This window comes from Staurois parvus, unplaced genomic scaffold, assembly GCF_062004578.1.
Source record: "Staurois parvus isolate SC_StPar_1 unplaced genomic scaffold, SC_StPar_1.0 ptg000395l, whole genome shotgun sequence".
NCBI lineage: Eukaryota > Metazoa > Chordata > Amphibia > Anura > Ranidae > Staurois > Staurois parvus.
Genome location: NW_028318191.1, coordinates 3392514 through 3406055, shown reverse-complemented (window position 1 = coordinate 3406055; position 13542 = coordinate 3392514). Strand labels below are relative to the sequence as shown.

The 13542-nt window shown below is 37.0% G+C and overlaps 1 protein-coding gene across 1 annotated transcript; it reads right to left on the bottom strand.

Moving 5' to 3' along the window:
• Nucleotides 1-1154: 1154 nt before the first annotated feature.
• LOC149455372 (interleukin-20-like) lies at nucleotides 1155-6474 on the bottom strand. The gene is made up of 5 exons (XM_089686340.1): nucleotides 6328-6474; nucleotides 4602-4664; nucleotides 4356-4508; nucleotides 4180-4254; nucleotides 1155-1241 (listed from the first exon to the last, which is right to left on the bottom strand). The coding sequence occupies exons 1-5, from the start codon at nucleotides 6472-6474 to the stop codon at nucleotides 1155-1157; spliced, it is 525 nt and encodes a 174-aa protein (XP_089542466.1).
• Nucleotides 6475-13542: the final 7068 nt, after the last annotated feature.

Genomic DNA, 13542 nt, shown 5'->3' with positions numbered 1-13542 from the left:
CCATAGAAGAGCTAATAATGGGGTCTTTGTTATGTGTTAGTCCTCTCACTATAAAGGTGGGGACAGCCATGGTATCATTTAATTGGGAAGCTGCTATAGGTTAAAGGATAGGGGCAACTGAAAGTCTGAAAAGGGAAAGATTAGGGTCAGTTAGGAAACTGTAATTTGATTCTGATTGCTATCCATTTTTTTGCAATCAACTTATTTTGTGTTTTTGTTTACATTATTGTGGGCTTAGTTGTCTTTGTTTATTTTGTAGTTATTTTAAAGTGTTACTAAACCCAGGACCCTGCATTCACTATATCTGGTCTCCCACAGTACACAGAACATGGAACTACAATTACTTTAGTAAATATAAACTGCTAAATACCTTTTCTCATCAGCAGTTAGAGCAGTCTTGAGACTTCAGCTAAGCACTGGTTAAAGCTTGTAGGAAGAGTTTTCTTTTTGCTCTAGAAGGATGCAAAACCCCTGACCTCTGTCTGGACAGTGCTGATTGGCCCTGTGCTCATCACGTGCACTCTCCCAAGAAAAAAAAACCTCTCTAGCAATACAAACTAAACTGAGCATGTGCCGAAGGGCTACAGGTTCAGTCTGTCTTATCAGCGTGGACATTTGAATAAGAAGAGGGGCAGAGAAGTCAGGATCAAACAGCCTTCTTACACAATGCAGAGGATTATCCCTTAAGTTCCACAGTGAGTATAACAAGCATGCTTTACTGCATATACAGACTGATTTTACTGTTGTGGGTTTAGTAACACTTTAAGGTCTAATGTTCCAGCCACAGTCTGAAGTGAAAGTCATTTATTATACTTATATGTTTTTGAATTGTGAAAAGGAAAAGGAACACCCATGTAAAAAAGAGGAAGTCATACATACATTATGCACACAGTGTTCATCATTAAGTATGCATACAGTACATTTTTAAAATTTGTATTTTTTAAAACACAAAAAATACATACTGTACATTTATATTTTGTTGTAAATATATATTTATTTTGCATTAATAAATACATATGAATAAATTATACATTTAAATAAATAAATACCTTTAAAAAAACATTGCCAATTATAAATTATGTAAAAATTTAGTGAATAAATTATCTAAATAAATAGGCGTAATAAAAATACAAAATAAACTTTTTTCTTTTAAGTTATTGACTCAAATAGTGCTTTTCCATCCAGTGAAACAGTATGTTCAGTTCACCAATAGCTTTAATAGCAGCTGCTTTTGTTTCCATCTGAAGAAAAAACAAAGTTGTAATTCTTTAGGTTGTTCATCTTTTCACAAATCCAACATTTTTGGTCCAAAGAAAGGAAAATGCAATGTGACACTCAGTTAAAAAGGTACTTTACTTTAGTTCCCCATCTCCATGCTTTCACTAACATTTAATATTTCTTTTGAACCACAACCCCACTTTTACCCTAGGTTCTAACACATAACTTCACCACTAAAATAATATGTTAACATGAAGGATGGTACTGCTGATATTATTCGGAAATTGTTTGTTTTGCCTGGCTGTCTCTAGCATCAGTACTTTTTGAGTCCCTGGTCCAAAACAAATATGTCAGCAGCAAAATCAGAATGAAGTCAGAACCATACTTAATCCATGTCAGTGGCTCAAATTGTACTCCTGACATTGGATTTAAGGATCTAATGAGAGCCAGGGACAGCAGTGTCAGAAGCAAAAGTTACAAATAAGAAAATCTATATTTCACCAGTACAATTTTCCTTTAACCCTAACACTTAACCTTACCCTATAAAATACACTAACACTTAACTTTCTCCAACAAAAGTTAACACAACTTTCCATCCCAAAAAACTAAATCCAGCATTAATTTTAGTATTTAATTTTAATTCCTTGGTTCCCTAAGCCCATCACTAAACTACATTAACCTCTAAACCAAGCCTTATTAATTCAGGTTATCCTATGCTATGAGCCTCTACAACAAATCCTCAGTTTTGTGCTATAAAGATATGTCTATTGATCTGAAAGTGGCCAAAGCTGGTGATCTCCAAGTGGAGAAGAAAAAATGTCTTCTCTTAACCTAACACAATGGACACAAACCACCACACACTCCAATGACAACACCCTTGACTTTGTATTCTCCTTCCTCTGCACTCCCTGTAACCTCTATAACACTGCCTTTCCTCTCTCTGATCATAACCTTATCAGTTTCACCCTGTCCAACATCCTATGCCTCCAACCAGCAAACTGTTACTCATAGAAACCACCACCACTTCAACCCTTGCCTTCTATGCTCTGCGACTAACTGTCTTTATGACAAAATTGCACCCCATCCTATCCAGACCTGGCCACGTTTGTCTACAACAACTTGCTCGCATCCTCCCTGGACACAATTGTTCCTCTCTTCACATGTAGGACAAAGCCTCACTAGATTCAAACCTGGCAAAAAGATGACACCAGATGTCTCAAAAGACACAGACGTGCTCTTGAGCAAGCATGGTGTAACACCTTGGTAGACTGTACCCTCTACAAATCTAGCCTTCTCAAATACAACTCCTGCCTCCACGCGGCTAAACAAACCTAATACACCACTCTCATCAAATCCCTCTTATCCAATCCTCATCAACTGTTGTATAGCTTTAATATACTACTTCACCCCCACTGCCTCCACCCACTAACTTACCCCAGGAAATTGCCAATCACTTCAAAAACAAGATCAATACAAATATAATTCATGATGAGATCTCCAGTATCCAGCTTTCTCCTCCAACTAAAATATCAGGTCCAACACCACACTCAATATTCTCCTCCTTTAACCCTATCACCTCTGAAGAAGATGACAAACTCCTTTCTGAGGTCCACCTCACCACGTGTCCCCTGGACCCCATCCCCTCACAACTACTATGACCCCCTTCCTGCTCTATCCTACACTCACTAACCCACATCTTCAATCGCTCCCTTTCTAGCAGCACCTTTCCCTTTCCTTTCAAACATTATACTAGTTACCCCCATACATAAAAAACCCTCACTGGATCACACCTGCTTGAACAACTTAAGACCCATCCTTCTGCTCCTGTTTGCCTCCAAGCTTCTTGAATACCTTGTCCACAACCAGATGAGTTGCTACCTTACTGATAACAGCTTTCTCAGCCCCCCTACAGTCTGGCTTCCACCCACAACATTCCACTGAAACTGCTCTACCTAAACTCACTAATGACCTATTAACTGCTAAAACGAAAGGCCATGAATCCATAGTCATACTCTTAGACTTTTCTGCTGCCTTTGACACTGTTGACCACCTGCTAACCCTCAGTAAACTCCACTCCCTTGGCCTTTGTGACTCTGCTTTTTCCTGATTCTCCTCTTACCTATCTCAGTGCACTTTGCAAATCTATCTCCTGCTTACATTTTCAGTTGGGGTACACCAAAGCTCCGACCTTGGGCCTCTCCTATTCTCTCTTTACACCTATTCCCTGGGCCAGCTGATAACCTCCCATGGCTTCCAGTACCACCTCTATGCTGATGACCTCCACATCTATCTCTCCACTACCCAGTGCACCCCCTCAATCTCATCACATTTCACAAATTTACTGACCGACATATCAGTATAGATGTCATGCCATTTCCTCAAACTCAATCTGTCTAAGATTGAGCTTGTGTTATCTCCTCCTCCCCGATTACCCCCTCATGACTTTACTATTGAGATCAATAGCACAATTTTTTTTCCCTCTACAAACACCAGGGTGCGAGGTGTAATCCTAAGCTCTGACATCTCCTTCGAGACCCACATCTAATCACTGGCTAAATATTGCCACTTTAACTTCTATTTCTAGAATTCCCCCCTGCTTAACTAATGACACCACAAACCACATATTCACTCCCTGGTTATCTCCCATCTTGACTACTGCAAACTTCCTTCTTGCTGGCCTATGTCTATACAGATTATCCCCTCTTCAGTCTAGCATGAATGCTGCTGCTAGACATATACACCTTACTAACCGATCCATAGCTCTGCCAATCTCTTCACTTGATTTCATTAGCCCTGCATATAAAATTCAAAATACTAACCACAACATTCAAAGCTATACATAATACTGCCCCCAGTTACATTACCAACCTAATTTTGAGATATTGCCCAAATTGTCCACTTAAATTATTTGCATCCCTGTTCTTAACTAGGTATATATTTTCATCAAACATAAATAAATACCTTAAAATAGTCATCCTTAAATTTCTTCATAACTTCATGGGACTGAGCACCACAGGGACATCTTAAAGCAGTGTGCTGTTAAGAAATAATAGCCAGTTAAAATGTACCAATTCTGGAAATTATCCGATAGATAATGGCCTTTGATGGTTTAATGTCTTAGCTGCAATGGTACTTACACATTCTTTCAATGATTTATTTACACTTAGTATGGAATTGGCCAAGTGGGTAACATCTTGATGTTGCTGGATTAAAGTGGATTCTACTTCTGGAAAAACATTGGAGACATAGAATTTTCCTAATTTGAGCAGAAAGCAGCATCTTTCAGATGGCTAAATTGGGAGACAAAATTCACAAAGGCAAATCACATATAATTCAAGCATTCTTGATTGCATTATATTACACACACAAAAGACTATACTCACCTGTATGTGTTTTAGCTCATTTGTCTTTAGTAGGCTCACATCTGTAATTAGGTCCTTATCATGCTGCAAAATCAAATTGTCAAACATCAATGTTGTTATTACTGTTATTATTGTGTTCTTATAATATAAGAGTATTATATATGTGGTATACATATATATTATCCCCAACAGTTTGCACATTAGTATTTGCACAGTCAAAGCTGATTCTTAGAGCCTTTATCATGAAAATGTCACATTTTTTATTCCCCTTGCATTCTCTGCCAGTTGGGGGGGGGGAGTTCAAACATTTACAGAAACTTTCAGATATGGCACTTAAAGTGGTAGCATGATAAAATAATAATGTGCTAGTATGCATCACCTACTAGCACATTATGAAAGACTTAACTTAGAACAATGCCCTCTAGCGCTGTGCTGTCACCGCTGCAGAGGCTTCCATCATCACCCAATCTTCCTTCCCTGTTCAGGGGCTACAGCTGCATGAGTGGCCGAGCTGCCAATGACATCATTCCTGCGCATGCATGCAGGAGTCTCGGCCATAGCACACAGCTCTGAAGCAACGGCATGGGTATGCTGTTCCTTCAGATTGCATGTGCCACTAATGTCACAGGCTGCTGCTCCATAGAATATCTCCTAAATGGTGAACATTTAGGAGATAGTCATTTTACAGGTAAGCTTTATTATAATCCTGGCTATTTACACTGTTAAAGTGCATGCAAACCCTAACAAATGTATTTTATTTACTCACTTTTGGTCTGCTAAATATACCCTCAAACGTGTTTTGTTATATCTGTTCAAAAAATGCAAAAAATGCCTTGCTGATCCTTCCAGAAATCTAGTGCTGTCCTGTGTCACATGCACTGTGCAGTGTTTTTTAACCCTTACCAGTCCTCTTCTGTTCTGTGAACTACAGATTAATTAACCCTATTTTATGGAGATGAATGGAAAAAGGTGTTCTGCAGCTCTAACTCCCCTGTCCTAACATGATGCAGTGAGTGAGCATTGTCACCTTGGGGCAGGGAGTGTGGTACTGCTAGGATCACTATGTGAATATAAAGAAAAAACTCTTTAAAAAAAGAAAACTAATGCAACTACTGCATCTAAGGACTGGTAATCTACAATATACAAAATGTTTGTTCATGTATTTAGATTCACTTTATTTTTTGTTTTGGATTTAATAGAATAATTTAAATAAATAATTCAAACAAATATTTAATTTAAACTTGTACTGGGGGTGTATGCATACACATTTAAGGTTTTTAGGCTATGCTGAAGCTTTATATGGAATATGCTATTATAAACAATAAAAGCTAATGGCTAACTGAAATATATTTAGCTACTTAAAGAATGAGCACTCCTATCCTCCTAAACATTCTAGGATACATTTGTCATTCCAATGGCCAGACAATCAAAGCTTATTTTTTTTCCTATTTTTTGATTTTGGAGAAAATTATTGGCAACTGGCAAAAGTGTCACAAATAAATAAAAAAGAGAGATACATAATAACAAATGTTGGTAGGGTAGCAGAGTGCTATAATCTAGAATGGTTCAGATTTGCTTTAAACCAGGGCAGTAGGCTGAATGAAATACTGCAGAAATGTGATTACATGTTCTGTCATAATAGAAATTGTGGCCAAAGTACAAGAAATAAATAAATAAACAAACAAACAAATAAATAAATAAAAGACGAAAGTACACAGACAAATCGTCTGTACTTTCTTACACTTACCAACATTTCCTTGAGTGTCCCAAAATATCTTTCAAATTCTCTGATATCAGCAGTAATGGAACAATAAAAATGTTTTGCATTTGACAATGGCATTGTCAGGAGAAAGATCACAATAGAAAGCTGAAGGAGGCCAGTAGATGGTTCCATAGTAATGTGGAAAAATGAATGCCACCTGGAAAAGTGCATACATGAATTGGCAACCACTATATTTGTAATGTGTATATGTAGTTGCAAGAGACTTCCTACAATATGTACTATCTGTTGAATCAAAATGGTATAGAATAAAACTAAAAAAAATGCAGATAAAATAACAGCAGCTAAATAACAAATTATAGTATAGTATTGTATAGTATTAATTATAAATTATTATTATTATTATAAAGGTTATTATTATTCAATGCAGAAAATTAATGCAGAGTATCTTACCTAAGCTTTGTTACTTCAAGTAAAAATGTTGGGAATAGTGGCTATAAGTGTAGGTTGTATTTCTCTCTTATATACTAAAGTACACTTCCTCAAATTTCAAGGTATGAATTTGTAGCACCTGTATGTGTTTCTGCAGGCTTGGAAAAAAATCCCATTCATGACTAACATCCCTCATCAAGTCTTAAGAAAAAATTTTTAAATCTAGCAGCCAGACGAATTGTTTTGGTAGTAATTACGACACCTGGAAGTTTCCAGGAAAATTAACATACGTAAAAAAAAAATTACAATTTATGTATAATATGATAATATTCCAAAAAGAGAGCCTGTTAGAAATAATTAAGTTAACAGTTGTGACTAAAATGATACCTGCATTTTAATATGGCATTAGCTTATATACAGGATCACAGGGCTTAGAAAAGGAACTGGATACTGCACCAAGGGATAGCTGCTGAACATAATATTTTCCAACAACAGCAAAGTCTTAAGCAATGTATATCTTAAAGATGTTGTATACTGTATACACTGCTTAGTAGTGTTTTTATACCCCCTTGAGGATGCACAGCAGATTAATTTTCCATTGCCATTCAACTGTTTCCATTAATGCTTTTCTGAGGGATTATACAAGCTTGATTGGTAGCACTACTAATTTGTTTGAGGTGAAACCCACTCCATCAATAGGGGCAGTGCCCATGTCCAAATGTATGTACTATACCATGGCAAGCTGGAATGTTTATTGAAGATTCCAAGACAACCAATGCATTTCATGGATCTGTGTCCCTTCCTAAGAGCTAATAATAAACATATTTGATATTAGTTATTAGAATGTTAACATATAATTCAATATTAATTATTAGAATGAAAATATACTATTATATAAAATATATGTAAATTATATAATGATAAGTCTGAACATGAGCTCAACAGCTGTAATTCACAGATAATTAAAACATCCTAATAAAATACCTGCAACCATAAAATTATATAACTTAGTTTTATAAAAAGGTTGATATATAACAAGGCTGGAGTTCATGTTTTTACAAATGTTTCTGGAAGCTTCAGGATACTTCTTGTCTACCCACACTCACATTTAGATATCTCACCCCAGCTGCAGTAAATCATATCCTCCCTGATATCTAGGAAATATAATTATGTATACAGCACTCTATTAAATCTACTGTATGCCAATACCAAAGTGTGATATACCATGATACTATATACAATCATAAATAAAGTGCTTTTGTTTCATACTAACTTATATATTTTAGGTTATATTTCTGGAAGCTGACTAAAAACAAATTACAGAAAGCTGTCATTTTAGAGGCAGTGTCAGGAATGGACTCGCCAATGGTGGTGGGACTCACCTGCCTTGTGGGCTGCAGTCCCAGGGCTGGCCAGCGGGTGCTCTCAGCAGCTAGAAGATCAGTCATGCAATCAAGCCATCACCTGAGGCTGATTGCAGGAGGTGTATTTAAGGAGTGGCCAGGCCTGCAGTCAGGGCCTTGGTGTATTGTGCCTATGAGCCACTGTGACTGATCCTGTCGTCTGCCTTTCTGATCCCTCTGCCTGACTCCTGACTTTGATAGAACTCTGCCTGCACCGACCCTGGCTATTCCTGACCACTCTCCAGCCTGCTTCTTTGGTACCTTGTCTGCCTGATTGTTTCTGACCCGGCCCGTCTGACTACGCTCTGCCTGCTCCTTTGTGTCTTGTCTGCCCGATGGTTCCTGACCCGGCCTGCCTGACCACTCCACCTCACCAGCCCTGACTGCTCTTGTCTGTGTACAATCCGTTATCAGTTAGAGGTTTGGTTTTGTGTATATTGTGTGTTTTATATTTGTGTATAGCCTTTAATAAATTATATTGTTACACCATACTTGAGCCTGCATTTCCCTGTGTCAGTTCACACATCTCTGGTCATACCAGGAGCCCTGACAGGCAGTTATTTGACCACCAACTTTTCATTGCTTAAAACAACAAGGTAACACATACAGATTGTTTTTTAAAGGACAAACAAGGCTTTTGTTTCATGATATTGTCTTGCAACAATGATTTTTTTTTTACTATCATTTTTGAGCAGTGTCAATATAAAAATAAATAGTGTTACTGCTGATAAAAAGTCCATATTTTATTCTGTAATTTGTCCTGTTTAAAATGACACTAAAATTATGATTTTGGTACAAAACATTGCACAGCTATTTTCAAATGAATTAAAGGTTTTTTTTTTAATTTTGTGGGTTTTTTTCAAGGTGTAAAAAATACTAAGCTGCAAAACAAACTTAAACAAAAACATTTAAATATAAATGGTTAATAAATAGTAAAGAACAAATAATTAAGCAGGAAAATAATATTTGAATGGAGGAGAATAATGAGTTCATTAGGATTGTTTAGAGTAAACTAAGGGAAACATTTTATGAACAGAAAGATACAAAAATAATATGTTACATTGTATCTTTCTATAGTCCAAGCAAGTGTTATTTATATTCACAATCAGACTGCTTTTTTTTTTACAGCTAAAACCAATGACCTTCTCTGTGTACACAGCAATGCTGGCTTTGATTGATCAAAGCTCATATGGTTGTTTACTAGGAAGGGAGGTCCTGACAAACAGGCTGAGAGGCTAGATGTGCTACACATGTCCTGTGTCCAATGATGACCTTTTTCTGGATGTGCGTAGCACGCCCAATGTCTACAACTAGTTAGACTTAAAACATGACAGTGAAGAAAAGAACCCAAATTATGATACGTTCATCGCATGTATACCTTATGTAATAAATGGCTATCTTATTGGGCATACAGTAATCAGTGACCATTTTCAATGTTAGGTTTCTTTTTTATTCTTGTGGGTGATCAGTATAGGTGTGCATGATGAAGAAAATGTGTTTTGTTTTGCATTCACTGGGTAATTGGAGCTCCACACAAAAGGGAAAGTTCTGCTTTAATGCTCTGCCCCCCGCTTCCTATTAAGGATTGGCACCTTTGGGGAGCGGGTATCCGCTCCCATTTCCGCTACATTAGCCTAGGTGTTCAGCAGCGGAAATTGTCCTCCCCCTTCTCTCCCCTTTGTCTTCTGGGACATGTGACAGGTCCCAGAAGACTATGGGGCCATTCACAAAGTGCAGCACTTCTCACACATGTGCAGTGGGCACCCGGCTGTGAAGCCGCAAGTTGTCACAGCTGGGTACCCATGCTAAAGATGCCGGCACTAGGGAGAGAAGATGGTTGGTGAAACCAGCAGTGGTGAGGACACTGCTGGACCAAGGTACCGGTAAGTGGCTTTATTTTAAAAGTCAGCAGCTATAGTTTTTGTAGCTGCTGACTTTTTATTTATTTTTTTTTAGCTGGAACTCAATAATTTAATTTAGTCATATTCATTATGTTAGAATGATTCATCTTTGTATATTTGGACTTGTTCAGATACATCCGAATCTCTGGCTAATTAAATTTTGTCTGAATTTCGATTCATAAAAAAACGAATCACACATGACTAGTGTATAGCCAGGTTCTCCATCTGGAATGTGCAGCAGGCTTCCTGAGGTTAGATCAATCTCTGGAGCCTGCTGTAGCTAAGACTAACAGGACTAATTAACACCATCCCAGCATAGGGAGCATCTGATAACAAATAAATGGCAAAGTGTTTACAAAATTTGTTAGTACATAGTGAATTAATCTTTACTAATAAACAATAATCTTTGAGTATCTTTCTTATCCCTTCTAGTGCGATTTACTTAGTACTCAGCTGTGTTGCCATAAAACAATAGGAAGATTATGTCTCCTCACTGACATTTTTGTCAAGTATGTACACCTGTCAAGACATTAAAATAATGGGTCCTAGGAGTTTTGGAATTGAAACTGTACATAGAACAGACAACATCATATATGCAAAGAATGTGAAAAGTCCCTTGCAATGCAGGAAAAACAGAAAAAAATTGTTTCACCAAAGGGAATGTTAGTGAAAAGTGAAAGAGATGCTATGTATCAGGAAACCAGTAGTAGGTTACCTGTCATCTGGTGTCATCAGATATGTTGAATACACAAAAAGATTTACCATAGTTCAAATAAAAAATGATACAATTTATTTGTGAATGCACAATATACATAATGTTGCACATATACAAAAAAAAACAAAAAAAAACAATAGCCAAACAAGTGTGTAAATTGGAACTAACTAGTTATATACATACAATTGCAAGGAAACAGGTAAAGGGAACCATGGCAAAGCAAGACCAGGTGGGAAGACTGGCCTTGTGCAAAACAAAATGCTGAGGCACTGGGTGAATCTGGATGTAGAGCCTAATAGGCCCCCAAAAACCAGCACCAGGTGGTGACTAATCACTAGGTCCTGCTCGGTACTGGGAAACACCTGCAAGTGACTTGGATTTACTGCCATTTTCCTTCTCAAGTCTTCTTTTGATAGGGTATTCACATAACTGTCTTTAGGAGAAACGCTGAAATATTATTTTTTAGATAAAAACCATTGCCTTAAATAAAGAATCTCATGTGTACACATATGTCAGCACTTGCGCTAATGCCGCAGGTGACCTGCATGAAGAGGGCCCAAAAACTCAATATTATTTCAGCCTTGAAAGGGTTCATCTTCAATAATACCACAACCTTGCTGCTCTCATAACCAGCGGGCAATGGAAACTAGAAAAACACAAATGAGAGGAGTGCACAGGCCCTGGTACAATACCTTTTATTTTATAATAAAAATGCACTCACAAACAGAAATTAATCAAAGCTTTCCATATGGAAGAAAAATATATTTGAAATATATATTAAAAATATTCTTCCCAAATATATTACCATATATTTGAAATGCTACAATTTTGGCCATATTCAATATATTTCAAAATATATTCCAATAAATATACATATATATATATATATATATATATATATATATATATATACATACATACTGCATGTTGAAATGCGTTTTTATTACAAAATATATGGAAAATATTTTTAAAAATACATTTCAAATATACTGTATGTCTTTAAAGATAAAAATCTACATTTTTGGAATGCATCTACATATATATATGCATACATTCAAAAAATGTAGATTTGTATTTTTAAAGACATGCAGTATATTTGAAATGTATTTTTAAAATTATTTTTCATATATTTTGGAAAAAAACACATTTCAACATGCAGTGTGTGTGTGTGTATATATATATATAATATGGCCAAAATTGTAGCATTTCAAATATATGGCAATATATTTGGGAAGAATATTTTTCAAATATATTTTTTTCCATGTGGGTTAGCAATTACATCTAACCACCACAGTACTGTGCACCAAAGATCTCTCACCGTCCTTGATAGCAGCTCCAGCTGACAGTGTGGAGATGGCAGCAGTCCTGGAAAGAATGCAGTCGCCACTGTGCCTTAGTTTGGTATTGCATTAAAGCCTCTTGTTTGTGTGCTTAAATAAAGAATGTCTACACAGGATGCCTTTTTAATAGTTTATTGTGAAGGAACAAATTAACCTTCTGTGCTATCATTTCAACAAAGTAACACATCAGACTTCCAGTACAGTTCAACTCAGTGCAGACAACTCGGAACTCAGATCGTTCAGCCAATTCGCCCATCCTCTTTCTTCTGTGAGTCACCCTACTGTGGGTCCTCATCAAGAGCCTCTGGTCAATCCAGCCCCGAAGGACCCTCTCTCCTGCTCAGGCCACAAACCTACATGATGTAAGTTCCAGGTGACCTGTTCCTATACTCCCATCTGATTAGAGCTCCACCCACCACAATTTATAAAAGGGTACTGATTTCACCCACCAACCAATGGACACCAACCAGTGGAAACTGGAATTACACCATTCTAGTTTGGGGGTCATAGCACCACCAGGAGGCACACTCGCAACAGTATGACTTTTGTACATGTTTATTGCAGTGTACATAAATTAATAATTCAGTAATGAATAAATATGCTCCTGCAAAAACTTATTGGTTGCTGAAAATGATCAAAGGGTCATCATCTATGGGTCAATCTAGTTTCAAGTTGTGTGTGTAAAAACCTTTTATGATAAGATTAATACTTTTGTGTAAATAAATAGAACGTTGGTTGTAATAGCAATGTTGTTAATAATATGAGAAAAAACAATGCATTCATTGTTGCGATATTGACCTTTACGAAGAGAAACTGGCTTGATGTGGTTTCTAGACAGTGTAATATTCTGGAGTAGGGAAGGGCAGAATTTGGCCAACCTTAAAGTGGTTCTTAAATCAAAAAATGTTTTACCTTAATGGAGTACTATGCCCATCTGCAGCACTGCTCCCTTCTTGTTCTTGTCAAAGAACGAACTGAGAGTGGCAGGAGCCATAGGCTGCTGTCAGTCAAATCCTGTGAGGAGAGAGTGGGGGCATGGCTGAGCCATGCTGTGTGTGTCTATGAATACACACAGCCCCGCTTGAGGGTGCGCCTGTATGGGTGCCCCCTCAGCACTTACTGAGGGAGCACTTGGAGAAGAAGAGGCATGGACAGTTCCAGCAGGGGACTGAAAAAGAAGAGATAAGCCACCACTCTGTGCCATACCATTTCACAGAGCAGGTAAATATAACATCTTTTTTATTTTACAAAAAAAACCCTTTATAACCACTTTAGCCAAAAACATTAATTTCACGTTTACCAGAAGTTAAGAAAAAGTGAGTAATTTAATGCTACAAATAATATACAGTTAATGTAAATGTACAATACCACATACACCATATCATTGTTTTGTCTTTCCCGAGTGTTTCTTTCACTTTGCTTGCAATACATGGGAAACTTTAAAAAAAATA